Consider the following 27562-nt stretch of genomic DNA (forward strand, 5'->3'; position numbering starts at 1 on the left):
GTGTGTATGTGTGGCAGATGGGACACATGTGTGGTCTGTGGTGGCAGGCTGGCTGGAGCCTGAGGTTGGTGGAGGGCTTCATCTGGGACAGAGCAGGGAAGGGGGGGGGGCTCTCAAGACAGCAACATGAACACACACACACACCTCATTTCCGATTAATAAATCACCAGCGTTTCACCACAGTTCTTCTCCCTGTGTCTCTTGGGGTGGGAGTGAGGGTGGGTTGGGGGTGTGTGGGGGGTGGGAGGGTTATTACACAGGCGTTTATGAGTGTAAATTTTATTTTTAGACTTTGGCGAGAGGAGTAGAGGAATGTGTTAATGGTGCCACCACAGCTTCCTTTGCATCTTCCCATCAGTCTTTAATACAAAGCTCTGAATTGGGAGGAGAGAAAAAAGGCTTGGTGGTAGAGTGAAGGTGGGTGGAGCTGCAAAGCAAGCCGTGTAGGATTCATGTCACAATACCAAATGGGAAGTCTGAGCATTGGCCTGTTTTTGATTTATGGCATATGGTATGTACTATATGTGGACTATAATAGCTTTGGAGCTGGGGGTGACGGGGGCTGTGGGCAGAGTAAGCTGGCGGGTTCAACCAGAGGACCTAGGCTCAGTCCAAGCAGTGAATGCTGTTTCTACCGTCGAACCTGATCTTCCACCTCTTTTCAGCGAGGTCAGGAGATGAAGAAGTGACACACTTCCTGTTGCTTCTCTGGACATTACACCGATTTAACATTTTGGGGAATTTGAACCTTTTCATGTTTGCATTTTAAAATTAAACTATAATCAGCTGCTTGATGTTTCTACCTCAAGCAAGAGAAGGGGAACGGGGGTGTTTGTGTTAGGCAGGTTCAACATTAACATAAACACAGATACCTTCATGTACCAACAAGCTCCTCCTCTGGAGTCAAGTATGGTAAACCACAGGCATGTATACAGGGTTTGCATGCTGTGGCAGCACTCCTACATTAAATATAACTATATAACTGATAGAGGCTGTCGCCACTGGATCATGGCACTATTTATAAAAAAAAAAATTTTTATCGATACTTTCAATTCAATTCAATTTTATTTATATAGCACCAAATCACAACAACAGTTGCCTCAGGGCGCTTTATATTGTACAGTAGACCCTACAATAATAGATACAGAGAAAAACCAAACAATCATATGACCCCTTATGAGCAAGCACTTTGGTGACAGTGGGAAGGAAAAACTCCCTTTTAACAGGAAGAAACCTCCAGCAGAACCAGGCTCAGGGAGGGGCGGGGCCATCTGCTCCGACTGGTTGGGGAGAGAGAAGGAAGACAGGATAAAGACATGCTGTGGAAGGCCTGCAACTTAATGCATAATTACAATGGGGGGGGGGGGGGGGGGGGGGGTACAAGTCAGGAAATAATTAAGCTATAAGTGCATTTTATCTGACACCATAAGTACACAGTTCTTTTCAGGGCGTGGGTCATGTCATGCTGTGACTTTACCTCGCATAACTGGGTATTTTACAGGAAAGAAGAGAATAATTGTACTGTAAGTAATGTACAAAACAGCCTGAGTGTAAAATGACAACTGATGAATGGAAAATCCTTCATGGATTAAAAAAGATTTAATAATGAAGGCACGTTTAACTCACACCATAATACGAAAAATATTGAACAACATTACCTGTTCATTACACACCAGTGAAATTTGTTATGCTATACCTAAAATTAAAAGTAAATACTTGAAATTGCTTTCCGTATAATTTCTGTCTCCTTCCTGTAAAATACTTAAAATTACTGAGGACTACTTAAATTGATTTAGAGCATAACTGTTGCTTTGTTACCCCTTTATTCTACCTTTAAGCATCTGCATGTTAATATAACTGCATTATTCTTTCAAATAAAATACACCTAAATTCAATTTAATTGCAGAGAAATAAAGACCTTTGTCACGGGCCGTATTATAAAGTGCTATCCTACTTTTTAATTGGACTTGACTTACATTTCTAATTTATTTAAGCTTTGCACTAGAAGAAAAAGCAAAACCCAGGCATGCAGATAAAGTTAGGTGGGGCGGCTTCAGCGTGTGTCCAACTGGAGCGCTCACAGTAACCAAAGATGCCAACACGTTTCTGTGCTTCCTCCATCGATCTCCCTTCTCTCTCAAGCCTCCTTCAGCCTCTGCCTCCCTCCTCAAAAACTAATGGGGCATTTCCTCCAGTGCCACACCACCCAGCAACTCTGTTTACTCTTCATTCCACTGGGGCACACAGGGACACACAAACACATGTGCACCCACCACAAGATCAAACAGCACTGCGCAAACTTAGATTAAATAAATATAATGACTCAATAATAATGACAGATTTGGTCTCTGAAGGTAGAGGAATACACTTCCATCTGTTTTAATACGTGAGAAGTGCCATGAAAATGGAGCTCAGTAACAACTATTTCTAATATCATTCTTTACAGCATCTTAGTCATCCTTATCAGTCAGTGTTTATACCGTACTGTGTGTTCAGCACATTCATATCTGCGTACTTTTTAGGAGATTGTAATTAGAAGGGGTGGCCATGTTTTAAAGAAACAGTTCTGAAATAATCGAGTAATCCATCAAAAATAGATTTTAGGACACACGTGTTTGTAGGTATGAAGACCAAGCACTTTCTCCCGATTTCAAGTTGTAAATATTATGAGATGAGGTGATGTGCAGGAAATCTGTTCAGTGTGTTTACTAGAGACACCGTCTTTGTGCCAGCTGTAAATAAAATCCACTCATTGTATACCGCATCTGGATATGGAGTGTTGAGGTGCACGTTACCTCCACATGCAAACACTTACCTGTGTGTCCTGTGGCATGTGGAGGACGGTGTGCAGCCTCTCGCTATGATGGTGTCTGGACTCCTCCTCGTACGAAAGATCTCTGTCGGCCTGCGGCAGCGTCAGGAACCTCCTGATGGTGCACAGGTTCTCCCACAGAGTGCGGTTCTCAGGGCTGGGGTTCTCCTTCCACCGAAGTAGCTCGCACAGCCAGCCCTGAAGAGGAGACAAAGATGTATGCGTGGGGGGGGGGAAAGGTGAGGTTAAAAAGAAAGGAAGTGTGGACTGTGCGATAGCTGACAGGGATGTTAATGGGTGACTTCTGCTACTGTGTCATACACAGTGAGAAAGAATTGTTATGCAATTTTTTACGACCTTTCTCTCTCACACACGTGCACGCAGAGCAGATGACTCTGCATCTACTCTGTTTGGAAAGTGGCAGCGGGGATGAGCATGACAAGTGGCAACTGAGATAGACATGAATGAGTTTATTCATCCATTATCTGAGTCTGTGTTACAGCAGTGGAAGCAGATCTGCCTCTCCACAGCCACCACCTCCAACTCCTATGTGTTCCCAAGCCAACTGAGAGACATAATCTCTCCAGCATCTCTCTCAGCCCTAGGGCCTCCTCCTGGCAGGACAAATTGGAAACACCTCACTCAGCAAGTGCCCAGAAGACATCCTGATCAGATGCCTGAACTAAATCTGTTGGTTCCTTTTGATGTGTGTTTTGAACCCCAAGCTCCTCACCCTATCCCTAAAGAAGAGCCCAGGTACCCTTTAGAGGAAACGTATTTCATCTGCTTACATCTACAATCTAATTCTTTTGATTAGTATGCAGAGCTTACGGCTAAGATGAAGGTGGGAATGCAAATTCACCCATAAACTAACAGCATTGCTTTCACAGCCAGCTCTCTTCACAACAGAGTGGTGAAGCTGCGCCAATCCGTCTGTCAATGTGCTCCACTCCACTCGATCATGAACGAGAATCAAAGATACTTAAACTTGTCCACTTGGGGCAGCACCTCGTCCTTGGCTGAGATCTATAGCATTCTCATCCCACCCCCCCATTGAGAGTCACGGCTCAACGAGGCTGACACAACCACATCATCTGCGACAAGCACAGACAAGATCGTGAGACCACCTAACCTGACACCCTCCACCCCGGGGAGGGAAGCTCGAATTAAAATAAAAAGTTGTAAAAGTTGGAAGGATGCAGGATGTGTGAGGTAAAGGAAGACGGAGGAAGGAGAGACGGAGAAGATTCAATTATATCTGCTAGACTGGTTCAGTTTGTGACACCAGCTGTTGTGTTCAACCAGCCACCTCGGGCAGCATGCACCGCTAATCGCCTGATCATCTCTCGCTCTCTCTCTCTCCCCCGCTTGCTTGCTGTCCTTGCTTGCTGGCCAGCTGCAGCAGATGGGTGCAGTGAGCCATGACCCTCAGCCACCCCCAGACCCACCAACCAGGGGTACCTCGCTAAATACACACAAAAGCAACGCACATACTGTATACATGTTGTCAAGCCTTCTTTATAGACCACCTACATCCCATGTGAGTCACATCCTGCAACATCAAGTTGCTACAAATTTAAAAAACTATTTTTTTAAAGAATTCCTATTATTGTTTCAGTCATCGTGGTCTGAAATTAAGACCAAGAAGCAAAAACTGAAGTGTTTCCTTTTTCATTTTTATCCAAAAATTAGAAGTAAATACATATAAATATAAATAATGTCTTAATGCGTGCGGCCAAGATTCAAAATTTAAAAAAAACAATAGAGGTATAAATAATTGCAGCCAGTGTTAATGTCAAACATTATGTCACCAGAGCTTTAAGAGCATAACTGATCACACACGTCCGGTTTGAAGTGATGGTGAAACAGCTGATGAACATTTAGATCGTGTTACCGGCAGAGTACCAGCTTTGCTGGCTCTACTCAGTCCCACAACTTTTGTAGTTTGTAATAAATCATTATTAATTCAAATGATTTTGGTTCAATCGTGATGCTCACTAACAAGTTGACTATCTAACTCACAGGGTACAAAAAATATCAGCTACGCTATCGCAGTACATATAAATATGTGACTGCACTTGGAATCTGACCTGAAAAACAAACACTTTAAGTCATTTTGTAGGCTTGTTTTCCCCAACAGTCTCCTCACCTGGCTTTTGTTGGCCGCCACCTTTGCGAACAGAGCTTGGGACACTTTGGCTCGCTTCATCTCTTGCTGAATTTCATCATAGATGCCTGATGTAATGTTGACCAGTGACTCCAGCTTCAGTGGGAGGTCGGAGGGCGGGCCAGACGGCTTGGGCTGGGAGACAGGATAATGATGTAATGCAGAGCACAATTTTTTAAAAAGGAACTTTATTGTGCTTCGACAGAACAAGATGAGTGATAAACAGTCACAGAGGCGTACCGCGTATTGTTTAAGGCTTGTTATTTACTTTATGAATCTACTATGAAATTTAACCACAAAAACAAACACATATGAGGAGAGGTTATCAGCTGATGATCAGGCCAAGTCGCTCTGAGAACAGACATGCAGTGTTCCCAGTACAAGCATCAGCTGCACATCTGCAGCGCATGTCCCCACATGAGTTGTGTTTACAGATCAAAGTCATTAAGTCCTCCTCTTTTGTCTTTCTTTGTTGTTTCTGTTTGAATGAACATGTATTGGCTCTCAGAAAGCTTGTATACACAGCGTTTGAAGTCATCCACAAGACATGTAGAGACCAGCTAGCTTACATTCCCCCAGTGTAAACGATGCTGAGATAATTTTACATAGCCATAATAAGAATAGCGCACCAATTCACCCAGATCCATGAATGGGCATTTGTCCTGACATCAGGGGTACTTCTTATCACTGATGTTGCTCCACGTGCTTGTGGAAGGAAATTTCCAAATACTGTATAATGTCCTTTATGTTTACAATATGTCCCTCTGATGGCTTTGAAGCTGTTTTCCATTATAAATGGAATTTGTTAAGATAAAAACTTTCAAATCCCAGCGCAGGTTTTAGGATGAAGCACATGACATGCTGCAGTCTACTTTGTGAGGGCAAGTTAAAGATGGTAGATAACTCACAGAGTTACAGATCTTGGCCTTGTTCTTCCAGATTGAGGCCCAGGTATCTGGGATTTTCTGGTCCTCCAAGCTCCTCTCCCACACTTTCTAAGCTCATACATGACACAAGGCATGTTAGCATCACATATGATTACTCATACAAAACACCGCTGTTTTCTCGCTCGATGCACTGCTATGGCAACCGCAGTTTATGGCCCGTTGGGCACACTAACCTGTGAAAGGCGTGGTGCGCCGGGGTTGGAGGAGTTGGAGGGGGGAAGGCCGACCGAAGGGTTCATAGTGCGCTCTCTCTCTTCCTGGTAGATTCGGTCTCGCTCGCTCTCAGGCAGGTTGAGGAAGTTCTGCATGGCCTTCAAATTCACCAGCAGAGACTGCGAGGCCGTGCGAGGGTCCTCCTCCTTCCTCAGGATCTCTGAGAGCAGGCCCTGACCAACACAAACGCACACAGCAGGATATGTTATTGCATCTCCCTAGCATGGAAAATTGAAATATATGGTCCCTTTCCCATGCTTCAAGTGTACTGTTGAAGCTCCATTAATGCTATTCTTGGACTCGTTTGGCTTCTTTGTTTAAACCCAGACTGGCAATTTGCTTTTTCCTTTCATTTCACAAATGCATATCAAAAGTATCCAGAATTTTTTTTTTTTTTTAAAACCTCTAAACCAAATGTTCAAAACTAGACAATCCTCACTTTTATTAAGCTGACACAAAGACATGTTTATCATTTTGACTGGAAAAATAGATTTTGTCAAATGTAAATCACTTTGAAGCTGCTCGTTTTCTCGTATAAACGTACAACTAGACACTTAAAAGTATTTGCATATTGGTTTGAGCTTCTCAAATACAGAGGCTACCCACCACAAAGTGATGCACCAGTGAAAAACACCTGGCCTCTAGACCAATAGGTCTATCAGCCACCTCCCATTACTTTGATCTAATGGGCCGTGCAGTAACCAGTTTAGCACAGCCTGAATGCATCAGGTGTTTGTGCTGCTGCGATGGTGGAGGAGGAGACTGAATGACGCAGCGAGCAACCCAGCCACGCTTCTGATAAGCCCACCAAAAATACCAAAAGGTGGGTGACCATAAATTAGCCGAGTTGTTTTTCTGAGTGTGTGTGTTTGTGAAAATCAGACCAGTAAGGGCAACTGGCATTTGTTTCTACCCAGTAAACCTCTTCTCACCTGATATGATCCATATAATGTAAGAAACGTGTGTGGGTATTTTTGGTCTCGTCTGACGGATTAACGCCATTGAATGCCATATTTCAGTTTTTAGATTTAAAAACCTCTGCATACGTTTTATTCAACTAGAAACTTGATTTCCTTTCTCTGTCACATCGCCTTCCTCCTCTTCCTCTCATTTTCCCCTTACAACTTCCTCTCCTGACGCCTTAGCCTTGACCTTTCTCTGCGTTCCTACCTGTGTACGGTTGAAAGCCACACGGGCGAACACAGCCTGGGACACGCTAGCTCTCTTCAGCTCATCCCTGACCTGCTGGTAGATTTCAGAGGAGACTTCAGAAGCAGAGGGGTTGCTTCCAGGGTGGTCACCGCCAGCTTTGGATGGACCACGTGGGATCGGCGGGTGGTTCAGAAACTGTTGGTTGAGAGCTTGAGGGTGCTGGTGAGCCAGCAGGCGGCTCACGGCTAGCTGCTGGTTGATGAGGTGGGCCATGGCGAGCTGTTGCCGTACCAGCTGCGGGGAGAGTTGAGGAGAGAGCAGTCCACCTGGGCCCAGCAGGGGCTGCAGGGCACCAGGCGGTGGAGGTGGGGGAGGAGGAGGCACCTGCCCTGTACGGAGAGGAGGGCTGTGATGGAGGGGACCATGAGGTGAGGGCTGCTGCTGAGGAGGAGGAGGAGGTGGTTGCTGAGGTGTCTGGGAGAGTGCCTGCGAATCTGGAGATTTGAGGAGGGGACTGCTGGCTCCCAGGTGACCAAGCTGTGCCAGGCCAGCCAGATGAGGTGGAGGTCTCTGGCCCAACACACAGAAGTCGGCCATGTTGTCTCTCTCAACTGGAGATAATCAGAGAGTGTGTTCAAATAAATATCTTCATTTAAGCACAGTATCAGAAAAATGGATTATATTCCTTACTTTTTATGTCAGCAGCATCTCGTCCAGACCACATCTTCTCCAAGTAATCTCCTGCTCAACAAAACAAACGGAAGATCAGAAGAGTGACATGATGCTGCTGGTGTAAAGCTATGACTTTGCATCAGCATCCATTTAAAGAAGAGAGCTAAGCTTTTGAGCCAAAGTTAAAGTTCCTAACGTGTCCAAAAAGCAATGTAAGTATATACATTTACATATGCTGATGCTGATTGTGTCATGGGTTCTCGGCTGAAAGCTCCACAACAGCTCTGAAGAAACTGTCATGTCAACATCTGTGGAGCAGGACTGATGGAGGAAATGTTGAATGTAACTTAACACCAGCTCGTAGCAGGAGCGCAGCAGGCTCCGGCATAACTCCATCCTCTCTCACTTTCTTCTTACATCCTCTCTCCTCTTCTGGCCTAGTGTTTATTCTGTTATTATTACATTATTATAATGTAGCTTTTGGGAGTGGGACAAGCTGGTGTGGTTAAGTAAAAGAAGGGATATTATGGGGACTATATGACTGAATATCACATCCAATCAGTGTCACTGTAACCATTTACATAAAGCCATCCTGATTTCTACTCCTCCACATCTTCTAAGATGCATGATTCACAAGTTGGACTGGACTCCAGTTGTAGATATTAAACACAGATACGCATGTATAACTCTAAGTCAGGCTGTAACAATTAAAAGTGATACTTTTATATATATATTGGATATAGCAGCAACAATTGTTTTAATAACTGTGAGACAAAATAATAGTAACAATGACTTGACATTTAACACTTAACATTAGCATAGGTCCCATTACCAAGGCAGACCTCATGGATGGAACTAATCTACTGCTTCTAATCAGTCAACTGGACCTTTTAGCTACGACAATCTAACCTGTGAGCATCTTTCTGGAAAGTGAGAGGCTGAAAATGGCTCTTGTGAGTGACTTCAAACCTGCAACACCCTGACCGAGAGAGTGACAGAGTTACTGAGGGCTTCATCCTTTCTCAAATCTAAGGTTTTGCTCTGACTTGTATCCAATATTTTATTTTATTTATTAGTTTTTGCTGGATACACCAGCAGCTGGAATACTGAGCAAGCTCTCGATATTCAGGGCTTGTGTGAGTGTTTGTTTATTCACATAGAGGGCAAGTGGCACCTGGATGGCTTGCAGTGTTAAGTCTTTGCTAGAAGTACGTTCTGGAATAAACCACTGAACCTTTTCGCCCACCTATGCTACTGTCCCTCTCTATGGCTTACGAAACTCAGCCCAAGCTGACCAGTCACGCTTCTTGCACTCCTCATGTGGTGTATCAAGGGTTGCCATAAAGATGTGTGGTTACATGTAGCTCACATATGTTGTAGCTGCATGGCTAAAATAAAAGTGAGTTGGGCCTTTTAGTAGCTAGTTATAAAATTCTGCTGTCTTCAGAGCTGCATTATAGACAATGTGGGATTAGATGTTGAAAAAATGGTTTCGATCATCTTTTGTCCATTTAATGTTATAGGAGTGCAGTGTTGCATCAGTGGAGCACTCATTTAATGCTCTTCATTGCAGCTCTCGCTCAAGAGTTTGCACTCTCAGATAATCTTGTGTGACTTATTTCAAAGTATATTGCAGAAGAAGTAAAACTGTGTTATCATTTCACCAGAAAAGTAGACAGATTTGTATGTTTTTATTATTTTACTCCAGAAATCATTTTACAACTCCTTGGCCACTGGTCCAACTACCAGATGATTTAAGAACTCTGGCTCAAACTCTATTAGCCTCACCTTTGATTTTTTTATACTTCTTGTACCAACGACCGAATTCTTGACATTTGGCAGTGGATACGTTGGCATAGTAGGAACTGTTCACTATGGAGGAAATCATGCTCTGAGAGGGAACAAGAGGGGAGAGATAATTAATAACCAGCATAATATGAAATGCTTAGACTCACGCAACAACCACATGGCATGCACACATAAACACATACAACATGCACTCTTGCACGCACACAATAGAAACAGACAAACATTAATCATGACTGGAAGCCACCCATGGAAACTCGAGCCAGTACGGTGCAGCGAGGGAATCTCCAGCCACATACACATATGCTTGCAATTGATGCAGTGATCGACACCCCCACCAGAGATCCATTTAAACACAGTATGCAAACACTTCTCAGACACGAGTGAGAATAGGACCAGGCTAGAGGGCCAAACATACAGCTGAGGACTTTAACACGGCACTTAAACTTTTGGGGTGGAGTTTGATTAAAAGCTTGCAACAATAGCTCGTGGCTGTTTCTAAATGTGCCCAAATGGATCTCGTGAGGGCTGTCTGTAGCCAGGGTGTGTGAAGAGCTTGTCACTAAAATACATGTGTAAAGATATCTCTTGTAGAGGATCATTGTACTTAGAGCACTTTTTGCATGCAGATTAACTCCTTGATATGAAGACGCAGTAGAGATGCTACATTCTGGTGAGTCATACCTGTGATAGAGGACACTCTCTGGCCAGAGTACTTTGGTTCATTTCCTTTAGAAGCTCTTTGAGAGCATTCCTGACAGTTGCATGGTTCCACTGTTCGCAGGGCAGATCCTCCAGCTTTGAAAAACTATACAAACCAAAACCACACATCAGTTTGTTAGGCTCATTTTTGGACAGGAGCACAACCACTAACCTACCTCCACATCTACCTGTAGGTTATAGAGGGAGACAAAAGTAGTTTTGCACTTGTATCAGTTAGCATATTTTATTCTGTCACAGTCACCTCTTTTGACACATAAGGTCAGGGGTTAGATTACTTATCGCCAACGACTGGTTGGTTTAAATCCTACAAGGTTTATTTAAGTTTAAAAAGTAGTTTAATGTTAAACTAAGCCACCATTAGATTCATATTTGCTCATGTAACTCTAAGCAAGAAAAGAAATGTAAACCGGAATGAACACATAACCCCAACCATAATCCAAGCATCATGTATTAACATCAACCACAAACCACTACTTCCCATCTAGGGTCTATCTCCTTTTAATCTTTCTGGTTTTATTTAATTTTAACCTCAAATAAATAATTTCAACTCGGAGCACGAAGCATGTGAAACGTCTGCCTTTGCCATGGATACATGAATAAACATGTAAACAAACCTGGCTGGTATGCGCCAAGACAATAACAATAATAACCCTCTCATCTGGAGTTTATCTGGTTTTATCTACCCATCAAGATTCTGCTTCACCATTTCTCGGGAACCGACAGTTCCTGGCACGCGGGCTCTCCCTGACGGAGACAGATAATAGATAATTCCCTACCGGGTTGTTTAAATAGAACTTTAGTGTTTCAATATTGTTGCTTTCAAATTTGATATATATGGTAAATTCCTGAACTGCAATCAGCTGCAATGACATCAGCAGCCCAGTGGACCAAGTATCTGATCTAACACACACACACACACACACATACACACTGTACCCATAAAATACAGACTTACAAGTCTCTGCTACAGTGCTGCACACAGTTTGTTCTAAAGTCTAATGAATGAGAAAAAAAAATATCCTCTCACATCTGTCTTTCAAAACACAGTCTGACCTTTGTAGTTGAATGCGTAATGTGACCATGTGGTAAACCTCCATCAACATGTCAGCAACTGTTGCTTCTGGAGCATCAGTCAAAAAGTGAATGGGAAGAGGATTCCACTTTCCCACCTTTATGATGCCTGAAAAGAGAGAGCACATACTTCTGTCAATTTTCAATCATTGTTAAACAACCTTTTGACATCACACAACAGAGGAAGTACAAAACTCAGCAGACTATGATGGAAAGCAGCAAAAGAGATTTTCACCCAAGCACTCACTGTGACTAGTAAAGTGTTTCATCTCTACAGTGCTGCACGCTAACTGTAGCTTAGAAAAGTGTTGTACATTTTAGACGGCTTGGCTTTGATTGTTATTAACCATGAGAAGTGGTGTTTAAATAAAGAGTGGCCTCCTGAGTGTTGGATGGCCATCACTCTATTGACTGGTGTTTTTCTTTAAAGACAGCAGTTGCAGTCAGATTGAAAAGACTGTCTCTCGTCCACAGCATGTCTTTATCCTGTCTTCCTTCTCTCTCCCCAACCAGTCGGAGCAGATGGCCCCGCCCCTCCCTGAGCCTGGTTCTGACGGAGGTTTCTTCCTGTTAAAAGGGAGTTTTTCCTTCCCACTGTCACCAAAGTGTTTGCTCATAAGGGGTCATATGATTGTTGGTTTTTTCTCTGTATGTATTATTCTAGGGTCTACCTTACAATATAAAGCACCTTGAGGTGACTGTTCTTGTGATTTGGCGCTGTGCAAATAAAATTGAATTGAATTGAACACACCACCTTCACCTACTGTTCAATTTACTGTTTATTGCCCTTGTTTTATTCTGAGAATGTTAGATGGATGGGAATGTTAACAGACACTTTGAAGACTGGGATAATGTACATTTAAAATGCTCTGGAGACACCCACTAGTTAGGAAAGTCCTGCCTTGCCAAGTGGCTCTGACTGAGAAATCAAAAGTATAGCCCGATTGATCTTCCTGTACAACTTAATGGAGACCATCGTTTACAAAATGACAATTTTCTTTTAGATTTCCAAATTTCTTTTCCCAACCAAAGGAGTCTCTTCTGCTGGCCATGAGAAAGAAGCATTTTTAAGGTACTTTCACACAGGCATCATTTTCCCACCCAGAAGCTAAGCATATGATCTAAACAGCCAGTTTAGATCATTCAGGCCATGCAATATTTATCCCTACATGTTGATTTTATTTCTGTTGCTCAAAAATTGCAATTATTTTTTCAAATCTACACATCACCATCTCTCAGTGTTCTGGTTACATGGATACAGAGTCAAGAGACACAACATCATAAACCCCTCTGCAAATAGATCTGTGAGAAATTCTGCTGCCGGACTGGGCTAAATTGGATTTCGGCTGATGTTTGAAACATTCTGGGGTCTTTGTCAGCGCAAACAGAAACATGCTTTTTCTTTTTGAATTATGAGGCACTCGTGTTTCTGCGGGTCTGCACTGCCACGATACTGTTGATCTCTTGATTTAAGGAATCGATGTCATGGTCCTGGGCCGTGTTGGCCCAGTATTCTTAGTTCTCTTGTATTTTTGTATTCAGTTCCCTGTTTAGGTTCTGTTTCCTGAGTTGCCCTGTTATGTGGTTCCCTGTGTGCTTTCCCTTTGTGACTCTCACCCCCTGTGTGCCCCTCTATGTATTCATGAGCCCTTGTCCCCTTTCGTGTTTTATTCCATGTTTTCCCCAGCCTGTTATGTCTGTGTTCTCCCCGTGCTCTCTCCTCCTGTCTGAACCTCTGTACTTCCTGTTTTACTTTGACAGTCTCTCGTCAGTATGCGTCATGTTGTGTTCACTCCTGCCCTGTCTCGTTATGATTATCTGTGTCAGCTGTGTTCCCCATGTGCTCCCACTTCCCTCGTTAACCCTCTGTGTATTTATGTCTGCGTCTCCCTCAGTTCTGTGTCGTAGTCTCCCTCATGCTGCGTGGATTTCCCTGTGTCTCTCTCCAAGTATTAGTTTATTGTGCCCAGTTTAAGTTTTGTATTTTCCTGTCATCTTGTCAGCAATAAAGCTGCCTTTTGAGTTCATCCCTTGAGTCCGTGAGTTTTGCGATTGGGTCCTCATCCTGCCTGCCACACAGCCGACCATGACAATCTAGTTGAATCTCTTTAAGAATATTAGCGTAATACGCACAGTCACACACGAGCATTTCACCTTTACCAGAACACACGAGCAGACACACACAGTACCGCACTCACTCACATGGGTTTTTCATGCGGACTGGCTGGAGCTGTGAAAACTAAACAAAGCTAATCGCATTACTATCCTCTAAATGAGATCCAGACGGGTCCTGAGAAGCTCTCTCGCTCTCTTTTTTTCATCCCCTTATTCCCTCCCACCTCTCCTCCATATCTCCCCCTGTCCTTTCCTCCCGCCTTTCTCTGAGTTGTCCTCTCTGATCTCCCTCTCTCCTTTAGCTGTGATTACAGCTCAGTTATATCTTTGATTCCACTCAGGCAGAGCTGTTGTTAATTATTTGGTCATACAGAGAGAGCATCATTAAAACCCTATGCACAAAAAAGTCTGAACCCCCTTAAGGGAGGAAAAGAACCCTAGAGCAGCGGTCTCCAACCTTTTTTGCGCCACGGACCGGTTTATGCCCGACATTATTTTCACGGACCGGCCTTTAAGGTGTCGCGGATAAATACAACAAAATAAAACTAGTACCGGTACCGAAAAAGATTTATTCATAACGCACCTGAAAAGACCCAGGAAAACCGAGTTAACATTAAAAACGATAACAAAATAACCCTGAAAACCGATAAACCCTGAAAACCATACATTTCACACCTGAGCTTCAACTCTCGCGGCCCGGCACCAAACGACTCACGGACCGGTACCGGTCCGAGGCCCGGGGGTTGGGGACCGCTGCCCTAGAGGAGCTAAAGACCAGCATGGAGACATTTAAGGACTCAAACAGAACTAAATAGTTAGATTTTAGCAGCACAGTGAGCTAAAGTGAATCTGCAGCACATGAAAAAGCTTCTTTTTCTATATGAAAGCTTTAATTGTATTTCTAAAATGCTTTTTTCTTGAGTTATTTCACGTACAATAAACCAAGTTTTAATCAAATGTATCAGAAATGCCACGCATCCATATGTTTGGATTTCTTCAATTATGGCATCCAAGCTAATATTCCTAACAGGCCAATCAATGACTATCTTATCTGAAAGCTTCCCTCGTTCAAAATAGTCTCATCAATATAGTGCTAATTACAACAACAGTCATCTTAAGGTGCCTTATATTGTAAGTAGAGGCCCTATGATATTAGAGAAAGTTCCAACAATCAGCCAATCCCGTGAGCAGCACTTGGTGATGATAGCAAGAGACGTCTGCAGAAGCAGGCCTGGGAAAGAGCAGCCACCTGCCATCATCAGACGTGGAATTAGAGGAACGAGAACAAAGATGTAAATAAGAGGAAAAGGCGTGAAGATGGAAGTTAAAACTGCCTCATGGTCATACGGCTTTGAATCTGCTAAGAACATGTTTACATATGCAGACAGAAGCAAGAAAGAAGGTTAAAAAGATTGGAGTGCTCTCACTTCCCACACGTGCACGCACAGTTCAGATGAGGGAGGCTTACGGTGCTTCTAACGGAAAATGTTAATGCAACGTTAAAAGAAATGAACAATCACGCTTTTAAAATCTGCACTCATCAATCATGCAATCGCATGTATATTGTGCGCCTATAAAAATACATGTATAAGGAAGGCAAGGCAGAGGAGCTAAATGCAAGATACACAGAAGTCTAAAATCCAAATCTTTAGTCAGAAGTAGAGAAAGGCTGGTAGTGAGGGAGCAGGCAAAGGGCAATCTCCATTTCACAGCCCAAAAGGATCATGGGAAAAATAAGAAATGCATCAGGAATACAGGGATTGCTCGAAGACCCAATTAAACAGACAAGGTGATCTGTCAGGAGAAAGAAACTGCAGAGTTTATACAGAGAGGTATGCGATCAACTCACTGGACACAGGCAGGGAACAGGTGTGGAAGAAAACAGGTGAGACTAATGAGGGTGTGGCACGCAATAAAGAAGAGGGAAAACGAGCTAAGGGAGGAAATCAAACCGGAAATAATGCAGCACTATATAATATGTGACATGTTCTTTTCTAAAACCCAAACAACAACAGCAGCAGAGAACAGCCTCACCCCCTGGCTACTAATTTTCTGCATGTAGCATCAGCACATCTGAGAACAAGCCAACAATTCCACTGATGCCAAGTTGGGTGGAAGCAAACGGGTGAATAAGCAGACAAACACAAACTCACACAGGACACATGACAGCATGCAGAGACGTGGACGCATGCATGCAGCAGTTCACATGCAAACACGCACGCACTCACACACTCACGCTCAGTGTGACGGTAAATACATTAATAATTGATTCATCTTTTCTTTTTTTTGGTCTGCTGTTCAATGGACTCTGCTTCTCGTCTACGTTTAAAAGTAGAAATCATTGTTCCCATTTCCACATTAAAATTCCGCCTCCCAGAGACACGCTTTTATGTGGCCGGCTGGTGGCTTGGCTCATGTCTAAGGGTGCCCATCCACACAAATGCAAATCCAAACACACACTTAATGTCTCTGACTCCTTGTGTCGACACCCGTACAGCCCTGCACGCCACTGGATGCCACTATGCGCGCGCACACTCAGATATACACATGTTAATCCAATTCGGCATTTTAGAGAGGCCGAAGCCGGCACACACATGTGAGACCTCGAAAATGGTTCCAGGTTCTGCCCCTGGAAACACACTGACTGAAACCCCACACGTCAGACTCTGATGTCTATCATTTGAGGTACTCCTCTAAATAAAAATCCATCAGGCTGTCATTTCAGGGAGTGAAACACGTCTTCTGTCTACTCTAACGGCCCAGCGGGAGCGAAAGCTTCAGTAACGGCACCAGTTGGTCTTATGATGCAACTCACTGGATACAGAACTCTCTGAGCTCTACGTTCTCACCAGTGATGACCCTAATCCTAACCCTTTGAAATCAGAGGATGTATTTTTTTTCCTTTTCACTCCCCCAAGTATTGAAAATTGGGAACCACAAAGTAGTCACTCTCAAAAGTTATATTTTTTTTCCAAAAAATTTGGGGTTTTAGTTCACAACTAGGATTTGGGTTATTGCCAGTGCCACTGATTGAGTATATACAATCATGCACGCTTATAAGGCACCAGGCTCTCCAAAGTCTTGGCATTCAAATTTAAAGATATCTAAAGAGACCAACAACTTACATATTCTATGAGGTAAAATTATTATTTCTGTCAAAAAGCCAGTGATATAAAGGCTTCAGGTTTTGTTGTAAAGACAATCCTGACTGCAAGTTGCAACTGTTCAAACACAGCATACACTCAGTCGTCTGTAGGTAGTACGCTGACTTCTATCTCTGTGTTCCTCTTACAATCCTATAGGTTGCCTGTGACCTAGTTAGAGGTCGAGATGGTGCTGGATACATAAATTTCCATTTATGTGGAATATTTGGGCAAACTGGTTATGGACTGTGTGGCTAAAATACAACCATGACCCTAACACTACCCCGAGTGTTTCACTGCTAGCCTGATAAATACTAACAAGTTAAAAACTGATTTTGATCATCTGCCTTTATGAAGCAGTGAGTCCAGTTTTAGAGTGATGTTCACAGACATGACTTTAAAGCTAGATGGTGTTTGGGATGGAGCTCTCGAATGGAAAGACTCGGTTTGGTTTCAGTTAAAAAAAGACGATGATTTTGGTTTTATGTAAATAAACACGTTGTGTCTCAGGTCACTGTGGGCTCTCTGTGTGTTTAAACTCAACAGGATCTTTTCTTAACCTCAACTCACAGTTGCAGTAAAACCTTTGAAAAGTTTCTTTAAAGATACATATTGTACTTGTGAATTTTGACTAATACGCTGATTTTATTATGATCCTGTCTGTGACTCGCCAGCTGCAAAAAGCAAAATTTTCTCATTTCGGTAAATCAAACATTTTTTGCAAGGGCTGCTATGATCATTTCTAATAAAAGGGTCGAAAATAGACCTGGCAAACCTACAAATCAAAAGGTGTCCTTAATAATTGCTTTTCACAGATTCACAAAGCACTAATAAGTAATTTATTAAGCAGTAAAGCTTAGCTTTTAACTGATAAGAATGTGTTATAACAAAGTGGTGTCCAAAATGTAACGACATGCTGTCAGAAGCAATTCACAGCCAGTTTAAAGTCATATGTCCAGTAAACTGCAGCTCTGCAGCACTGACCCTTTTTGGCCTGTTAGACGTGGCACAGCAACAATGCTCTCTCTCTCGCTCTCTCTCAGTGACCACTGTTAACTGTTTGCTCACTAAATCCTTAAAATACAGGTCTGCTCTCATCCAATCTATAAAAGCCTTCAAACCCTTATAATTGAAATAAACAATATCTCCCAGTTAATTACTGGGCTAAGCTAATTAAAGAAAGGCCGTGGTCCTTGCCGGGGACTTTAAATACAACGCCGGGACGCAAGAATGCAGGACACAATTCAAACAGGGAGAAAATAGCTGGGACTCTGTGTAATTTTGGTTGTGGACCGCAGGGGAAAAAATGTATAATTTAAGCCAGAAATTATTCATTTAACATAAACGCTTGTTTTAAAAAACAAAAAGTATTCATTTGAGAGAAGCTGAGGAGAAGTGTGTGTGTGTGTGTGTGTGTGTGTGTGTGTGTGTGTGTGTGTGTGTGTGTGTGTGTGTGTGTGTCTAACAGAGAGTGTGTTGTGTCTGTGATACTGCATGACTACATGGTATTCCATGCCAAGCGTGCATGCCAGTTTAAGTGCGATTCTATGCCAGTGGATCCTTGCAGGGGTTAAAGAGAGTTTACAAGTAACACGTGAACGTTGCTCAAGTCAGCTGCAGGAGTTTAGTTTGTGTGGAGTTGGGATGTCCCATTCAGTCTAGCTTTTTTTTTTTTATTGTTGTTTGTTCATTGATGTGGACAGGAGACCAATGTGGTCTCACTGTTTTCCATGCACACTGATGAGACAGACAGAGAGAGACCTCCCCTGATACTACTCCCCTGATGCTACTAATGGCATTCATCTGCAGACCACAGCAAACACTTGGTATAGCAGTTAGCGTGCTATTTCAGTGCATCAGTGTTGGATGATGTGCATGTGAGTAAAGTTTATTTTTCTAACTAATTTAACAAGGCTTCAATTGTAGCTCTGAATCTTTCCAACCAGAAGAACAAAAGACGAGCAGCAAAAGCAGCTCACAACAATCAGTTTATAAATGCTCTTCTTTACACTTTGAATACAAACAGACTAATATCAGTGAAGCAGATTGGCCAATTGGTTTAAGATCACCTCACTATTATCTTATAAAGGAAATAAAATATTTTCTACACTCTCAAATCACCTGGGCCTTTCTATATGATTTCATTTTATGCTTTGGCATAGACAGTACCACTAATAATACACAGCGGGATTAAGATGTTCCATTTTTCCATTGTTATTTTTTCTCACCAAAGAAAGCTATTGCAATTATAACTAATTGAGCTGATGGAAACATCTTAGCAGGCTTTAACACAGAGATGTCAGTGACAGTCAGTGACTTCATCTGACTTTGAGGTGAGCAATTGAACCAACTTCCAATGAGAGCAAAGGTTACTGTTGACTGACATATGACATTAGAGGGTCACAGCCGTGGTCAGAAGTTCACTCACACTCAAAAAAGTATTCATCTATAGTGACTTGAAAAATCAAGGATTGGGTGCAGAAGTTTGAATTTATTTTGGGTTTGCATACAGGCTCACACTAATATTTCCTTTTCAAATTCCACCTCTCTTGATAGCTATTAACAATCTTCTAGCATAATTCCAGTCAAAGTTTCAACTTTCTACCTGTTAAGTTGAAGAATTTGGAGGCATTCCTTCTTCACCTTCAATATTCCATCTACTTTGTGTCATGTACTTATACATGGCACAAAACATGCTTCACTGTGGTCAGTGATACTGGTGATACTGGTGTTCCAGCAGTGTCGACTTCATTGCATCTTGGGGTTTTCTGGGTTGCCAGTTACTTTTCGTTTTTCGTCTTTTTCAAGACCTTGGCAAAGTGGCAACACATCCAAATGACATGTACGTACATGCAGCTGTTTGAAGTGATCATCATGGAATTGGCATTGTTTAGAAATTGCTCCAACTTGTGCAAATCGGCAGTTCAGCATCTTCACCATCAGAGTGTGAGCGTTAGATAGAAAGAAATTACACAAAAAAGTGCTTCTATGAATGCAAGTGTGACTGAGTGGATGAGATATGTTGTATAAAGTGTTCAAGTGGAGCAGTAAAGCAGTATATGAGAACCAGTCCATATACCAAGTTCCAGTGATTTTCCCATTGTTTTGTGTATTGATTAATCCAGTGAGTACTAGCAAACAAATCTCTTTTTTTTTGTTGGCAAAGAGAAACTACCAGTTTTAGTCACTCATAATCACTATTTAATTGGACTTGGCCTCGTGAAAATACAAGTCACTTCAGCCATTTATTAAAAGATTCAAGTGAGTGTGTTTATTTGAGCCTATATGCATACTTTTAAAGAAAACCCCAAATAAATTCTAACTTATGCACCCAAGTCATTAAAGATGTATGTTGTAAAATTATACCACCAAGAAAAAGAACCGTTCAAAGAAATCATTAAAATCCCCAAATTACTGTGATGAGCGTATGTAAGCTTTAGACCAGCGGTCCCCAACCCCCGGGCCTCGGACCGGTACCGGGCCGCGAGAGTTGAGGCTCAGGTGTGAAATGTATAGTTTCCAGGGTTTTTATCGGTTTTCAGCGTTATTTTGTTATCGTTTTTAGCGTTAACTCTGTTTTCCTGGGTCTTTTCACGTGTGTTATGAATAAATCTTCTTTTTTTCAGTACCGGTACTACAATGTAGCTTGCCATCACCAGTGTGTGAATGTGTGTGTGAATGTGTGTGTGAATGGGTGGATGACTGGATATGTAAAGCGCTTTGGGGTCCTTAGGGACTAGTAAAGCGCTATATAAATACAGGCCATTTACCATTTTATTTTGTTGTATTTATCCGCGACACCTTAAAGGCCGGTCCGTGAAAATATTGTCGGGCATAAACCGGTCCGTGGCGCAAAAAAGGTTGGGGACTGCTGCTTTAGACCACAGCTGTACCTGAACAACCACAGCCTGGAGCATCAGCTAGCAATAAACCAGCTTAGAGATGGCTACTTGCAACACTGTAAACATTAGATCCAGATTTCCACAACTCACATAAGCCGTTTTTTAGTTTTCTTTATTTAATGTCATCTTTTTTTAACCTGAATATGCAGCAGTACTTCCTGTATAGACTTATCCTCATCTGGTTTTTTGGTGCTGTGAGCTACCTTAGCAGGCACAGTCAGTTAAATCACAGAAATCTATAGTAGACATATTATAGGACAGTGATTTCCAAACATGTACAGTGGAGCAAATCAGATCATTTAAATTAAACTCCTACAGGAAGGTCAGCTTAAAAGAAAAAAACGTATTATACTATATTATTAATATTGCATGCATTGCTGCATATGCTACTGCACAAACAGTAGTATATGCGGTCACCAGATGATGTATCATATTTAGGACGATATGCAAAACAAGATTTCTTTTTGTCCTGAATACCAGGACCTTATATGGCAGATGCATACACACACAAACAATCGAGATTTCAAACAGATGGGGATCTCCCACCATTTTCAAAGTATTGCAATAGCTGTGTTGCTCACTGTCACTCTGTTGTTACCATTTTATAGTGATGTGAGGCAACTCCCGCAGATGGAATATTCTGCATACTTGAGAAAAGACAGCAGTAAATGACACTGTCCTGTTTCAGATGACTACCATGTGTGCAACAATAAATTATAGTTTTTTTTCTTTTTCTCTGCTTCATAAACATTCTCACACATACTGTACGCACACACACACACACGCACACACACACATAGACAATATATTTTTGTCTCGGGAGACATTCCTGTCCAGCTCTTTGTTGTGTCTTTAATGAGTTTTACAGGCTCTGTCTGTGCTTCAGTTGTGTTTTTGAAGCATTCTTTAGCTTATTGCCACTGTAATAGTTCAGTGTCTGCTCCAAATAGGCAACCTCACATCCACTTTTGTTCTCAGACCACTGATTAGAGGGAGAGTCTTCTTTCATTCTTGTCTTGACCTTTGAGCTGCAGGACATTTAACTCTGACACAGTATTATAGTTTACACTGTGAGCCTCAGTGAAACTTTTGTCATGCTATCAACAAGAGTCAGCATGACATAGCATGTTAAGAATCTAAGTAATAGTATAGTGACAGGATTAGTCTTTCTGTATTTACCTAGTGTTTTACTTTGTTTAGCAGCATCGTTGTTGTTGCGTTTGGGTTCCTTTTGATGTTGACTTAATGTCTGGAGTTTGATTTTGAATTTGATAAAGGAGGGGTTTTTTGGTTCAACTGTTATAACACTATTAATAATCTAAGTTACACTCATTTTAGGCTACCTTTGAGCTTTCCAGTCTTTACGTTAAGCTAAGCTAATAGGCTGCTTGTTGTAGCTTTTCAAATAGACTAAAAATGACTGATAATCATCACTCTTATTTAGTTTCTAACCCTTAGTTAAGGAGGAATATTCATTTACAAGTATTAATCTCAGGCTACATGAAAGGCTAACTAGCTGCTAGTTAGTTAGCAGCTACCTAGCTGCTAGTTAGCCTCGCATAAAGACTGGAAACAGATGTAGGTTTGCCTTTGAGATAGCTGTTTGCAGCATATTTGTAATATATAATCTAGTTTTACACACATGAACAGGTGTATTTTACGTATGAACCTACTGCAGCCTGAGGCTTACCAAACTCATACTCTGCCCATTCATGCTCTCAAACTTTGATGGTTTGTCTGCGTCTTGGCTGACAAACAAATAATCATTTGCTGCGTAGTTATACTTTAGTTTGGGGGTTTTGGTCTTTGAGAGGACAGCAAACCTGTTAGCGTTAGCACAGTCACATTTATACAGTGTAGCATGTAGATATTCTGACAAGTGTCTTATACAATTACACCGTTCACTTTCAAGAATTTGTCTCAGTGTAAGAACGTGTGTCTTTTAAAACATGGAGAGAATAGGCGCATTACAGATGTAACAGCATGTCTTTGACTGACCGTGGGCTTGTGCTGCAGAGCTGTGGGAGTACCCGAGGGCCAGCAGAGCTGTCTCCACCAGCTGAGAGAAGAGTATATCCTTCCTGACCAGGACAAACTCTGCGTGCTCCTCTCGTCCCTCACATCCGTCTGTCTGGATCCCTCCGTCTGACTGCTCCACCACACAGAAGACTGGAATCATCAGACCTGTTGTGGAGGACAATAAAAAGAAGAAGGAGAAAAGCAACAGGAAGATTTTTTAATGCCTGGCTTTAATTGTCTGCGATCACATGGCATTTCATCCCTCATAGATAGAAAACATGTGGATTATATTCACTGCGGGTTAAGCTTGTAATCAATTCATCCTTTTTCTTTCACACTGTTGAGTATTGCAACACCTGAAACTCTCAATATGCGACAACCAGCTAGGAATGGAAAATGATATGCAATCTTACATAGACTCTAACAGTGTTGTTCCCTGCACGCTGCACGCTCACAGGCATTTCATCTAACGGACTATTAGATAAGTAGTCATAATAATGGTTCCCATAGCACGTATGCAAAACCAATATACAAAAGACTTAAGGGTGAAAGCAGCAGCTGCTTATCTTAGTTTATTAATAACATAAAAATAAAAATGTGACAACAGTGTCGCAACCAGAAAAAGTGGAAGAGCTGTGGCAAAAGATGATTAATATATGGTAAAAGAGAGGTGTAGGGTCACAGCTTCTTGAATTAACATGATAAGTCTTTCTCGAGTATGCAAATTTAAACCAGGTGAAAAACTCAAACCAGATTCTCTGGAAAATTCTACCACACACACACACACACACACACACACACACACACACACACACACACACACACACACACACACACACATCAAGTGAAGAAGTTCTTGTCCCTCATTAATACCACACACGCATACACAGACGCGCATGCATGCATTCATGAAAGCAAAATCCTTGACTTGGTTTTAATGCCATCAGCAGCAATGCTTTGAACCACATCGCTGCAATACATGTGCAAGTTTAAAGTTTTTATCACATCATATATACACATAGATAGATAGAGACAGTGACAGACTAACAGCATCTGCATGATTTTCATCTGTCACATTCTCTTCAGAACTGAGCTGGGGTTGTCTGTTGTCTAAAACCAACAATTCAACACTCACACCTACTTCACTGAGCAGCAGTTCATGCATGTGAAAGAGCTGAAGTTCAGTAGGCAAGATTTGGATTTTTCTCACTAAAGAAAAAGATCTGCTGAAGGAGAACTTGTTAGTTTTCTTCTGTAATACTGCCATGTTTCAATTTTAGTAGGTTAAAGGGGCTCTAAGGTGAGAAATGTTGTAATCTGAACTGGATTGCATTAAACCAAATGGATTTCATTTTTAAATAGCTTGGAGAAAAGGCTTAAAGACAGAAAAATATAAGCCTTACAGGTCTGAGTGACTTATGACAACATCTACAGCTTCTGACGATAACAGCTGATGTCTCTCTTACTCCACGGCTAATTGGTGGATGCCTTTTATTTTAAAATCCTGTAGTTCTCTTTTATTTTGTTTCCTCTCAAACTTTTTGTCTGACGCCCCTGTAACACTGTCATCCAGGTCTTGATTATTCATGTGCTTCTTCCTCTTTCTTCATTATCTGCTTAAGGTAAGAATCCAATCCCAAAATTTCTTCCTCTCGGCTCTTTAGTGGAATATCAATCCGTCCTCTCCAATATCCGCCTTTTTCCTAAAAGGCTTTTGGTTTTGGGCCACCTGTCAACCAGCAATTAATTAAAGCCCTCTGAAGAAATGACGGACTGTGGCATTAGACAGCATCCCAGCACTAATAATGCTCAGCATGGCGTGTGTTTTACTGCATGAATACCACACAATAACACACACAGACACACGGAGGCATGCTTGTCTCCTTTTCCCGGCACACACACACATCCATACAAACACTTTAGGGTGCATGCAGCATTAGCTCCCCCTGCACCCCGATCCATCCCACCCGTTGTTTTAATCAGTCAATTTCTATATTTCTATTTCCTCCTCATTAATCACTCTGCTCCCAGTCCTCCAGGCTCTCATGGAGTGAATTACACACTGGAGCACCATGCCAATTCAAGTAAGTGAATTTCCCCCAACAGGGAAATATAACTGTCAACACAGAGCAGCTCCCTCCGACCAGCACTCCTCTCTCCCTCTCTCTCTGCCTCTATCTCGCTCTTTCCTCCGTCTCCACCTCAATCTGTCTTCTCTCATATGCAGTGTCCTGTGATTTGCCCGCCGACTGTATGATCTGGTTTGGACGATGTGATGTAGCCTCAAACCTCTAATCCCTCTAATATGTATAGGGATGAGTGAACAGGGATATTAAAATAAGATATGTGTATGCAAGCAGTGGAAGGGGGTGTGTGTATCTTGGCAGCTTTTCTTTGTTGTGAGTGTCGCAGCCTGGAAGTTGGTGGACATATGGTGTTTGTGTGTGTGTGGCCCCCTCCTCATGGCAGCAGTGGTTTGGAGGAGACACGTTGAGTTTCCTGTCTTTGAAAACAACCCATCATTACTGCAGTCCAACCAACCATCCATCCGTTCAGCTCAGAAAAGCCCGCCCCCTGTCTCCTTCCTTTTTTACACTTTATCATCCATTCTTGCTTCAACACTTTCTTTCTTCTCCTCTTCTTACTGTGGTCAAACCTGAGCTTCTTGTTGATTTGTTAGCTGCTCTTCCAAAAACCTCATGCAGATTCATCGCTACAAACTCACAGTTTGTAGCCAAGCACTGCTCAAAGCCACAGATATTTATGCTGGATCCTAGAGTTTTGCAGAAATATGCAGCATGACTTTTGATGCAAATTTGCATAAAGTCTAGCAAATTTTCACTTTTGCATTCTACATTACTAATTGCTCATTATTTATTTATATAAATAAAATAGAATTACACTTGAATTATATTATACATGGCAGAAAATAAGTAAAAGCAAATAAGGTCCACTATGTAGACCCTAAAATTAAACAGTGTTTCCATCTTTCCCTTTAGTGGTACTCAAAAAGTAATTCTCACAATTCTCATAACATGTATCATTTAAACATTAATACAGAGACTCTAAAAAAAGAAAATAATTCTCTGACCTGAATTTTCCCAGAGCGAGTAAGAGGGTACACATCGTGACCTAAATAACTAACGGTGTGGGGCGTCCCAAAGATGCAAAGATCAGGCTGATTGTTCTCAATGTTTTGTCTAGACTAAGCTCTGTAGTCCACGAGGAGCTGCTCTTTCACTTACTTATCTCTATGCTCCAGAGCAGCTTTGCAATCTGACAATTTTACATTTTCATTCAAGTACACCACCAAATCTTATCCAGCCTGTTTTCAACTAAATACCTTCATTTGATATCAAAGTGCACACTTCAAATAATATCTTGGTCATTAGAATTTTCAGTTAACATAAAACGAGTAATGAATAAAAGGAGTAAATTGAAATTCATGATGTGCAAATGTTTTAAAATCTCAACCAGACAAAGTGTGTAAAAGTGAGTTTAAGAGATTAAAAAAACTGCAAACACCCGGCAACATGAAACCCCAAAACACAGACGGGGAACTGCATCCCCTCGTGCAGCTGCACATTAACAAGAACCAACTTTGACAATGAATGCAGGGATCAATAAGCCACGGTGACTTGTATAAATCTTGTTTATATGGAGCAATCTCCTTTATTTGGTAAGCCTGTGTTATACCGTTCCCCCCAGACTTATACATTAACTGGACAGAAGCAGCTTGAGCATCTCCCCTCAGCACCGCCACATTACTACATGGCACACTGTGCCAAACTCCACTCATGGGCGGGATGTGGTTCACTGTAAAGCCAAAAGCTGCTTTTGGGGTTTGATTAACGTAAGCGCTTTAAAACCTCTGACACCGTGATCACACAGCTTTCTCTGATATATATTTTTTTATAATCGAATGATCCACAAACTCAGGGATTTATGGATTTTAAATAATTGCAGTAATCAATAGCTTGATGATCATTTGTTTTCATTAAATAAAAGATGACAGTTTAATCCAAACTAATTAATGTATTTCTATGACTTCTATTTCTATATTTTGAAAAAGGAAAAGCCAATTTTGGGGGTAACGTGCTAATAATTTATGCATCAGTACAAGTTACTTTCTTTGTTGCCTGATTGCCAAGACTCTAGAAGTAGTGTTTGTTTTTTGAAAAATCTATCTTCTGATAGAAATTTGCTTTCTTTTATTCACGCCTCGTGATCAATATGAGCCTTACCTCCGAGGGGTCTCAGTGGGGCTCCGTTGTGGCGTATTCGTGGCCCAGTGGGACTCCCGTTGAGCTCCAACCGGCCTTTCTTCCCCGGTGGTGGGAGGCCGCTGAGATCTGGGCTGCCCCCCCTCTGCTCGGGACTGTCCTGGGTGATGGGACTCTCCCCTCCTCGCTCCATCCTCCTCCAGGCTCCCAGAGGATCTCCAGCCAGAGAGAATGAGTCTGCAAAAAAAAAGTTTTACAGTATGATTAGCAGAATTTCAAAAATAAGACATTGATATCTGTATTTTTCAGACGGGCAAAACGAGGAATTTGTTCTCCTGCAAGTTTGTGTATATACAAGTCAAAGCCTGATGTATCATGTTTCTTTGTGCCATAGAAATCCACTTTCCTGCTGCTGTAAACACACACTGCTACACTAAATCTATATTGATTTGTGGCTAACAAATGCACAATTTAGTGCTGTGTGAGTGTTAAATATTTGTCAACCATTTTCAAAGATTTATATCTTCAGTAATTAAAGGGCTTGGGACTGAGCGCTACGGGCAGGAAAACAAAGAAGTCAGGAAGCTCTAAGAGGCA

At 41.9% G+C, this 27562-nt stretch overlaps 1 protein-coding gene across 2 annotated transcripts in view; it reads right to left on the bottom strand.

The window, feature by feature from the left end:
- satb2 (SATB homeobox 2) overlaps positions 1-27562 on the bottom strand; it is a 50605-nt gene that overhangs the window by 11559 nt on the left and 11484 nt on the right. For both annotated transcript variants that reach the window (XM_086266759.1, XM_086266758.1), the window contains exons 2-12: positions 26987-27202; positions 22722-22907; positions 11546-11672; positions 10454-10577; positions 9752-9854; positions 7982-8032; positions 7310-7902; positions 6100-6312; positions 5888-5974; positions 4962-5114; positions 2816-3010 (exon numbers count right to left, since the gene is read on the bottom strand). In XM_086266759.1, the coding sequence (XP_086122885.1) occupies positions 2816-3010; positions 4962-5114; positions 5888-5974; positions 6100-6312; positions 7310-7902; positions 7982-8032; positions 9752-9854; positions 10454-10577; positions 11546-11672; positions 22722-22907; positions 26987-27158 (2004 nt within the window). In that variant the 5' untranslated portion in view covers positions 27159-27202. The remainder of the gene's footprint in view (positions 1-2815; positions 3011-4961; positions 5115-5887; positions 5975-6099; positions 6313-7309; positions 7903-7981; positions 8033-9751; positions 9855-10453; positions 10578-11545; positions 11673-22721; positions 22908-26986; positions 27203-27562) is intronic.

The sequence above is a fragment of the Aulonocara sp. 'chitande type north' Nkhata Bay genome, linkage group LG16, assembly GCF_057382095.1.
Source record: "Aulonocara sp. 'chitande type north' Nkhata Bay isolate Kocher_YH1m ecotype deep benthic linkage group LG16, A_spYH_male_GT1.1, whole genome shotgun sequence".
Classification (NCBI taxonomy): Eukaryota; Metazoa; Chordata; class Actinopteri; order Cichliformes; family Cichlidae; genus Aulonocara; species Aulonocara sp. 'chitande type north' Nkhata Bay.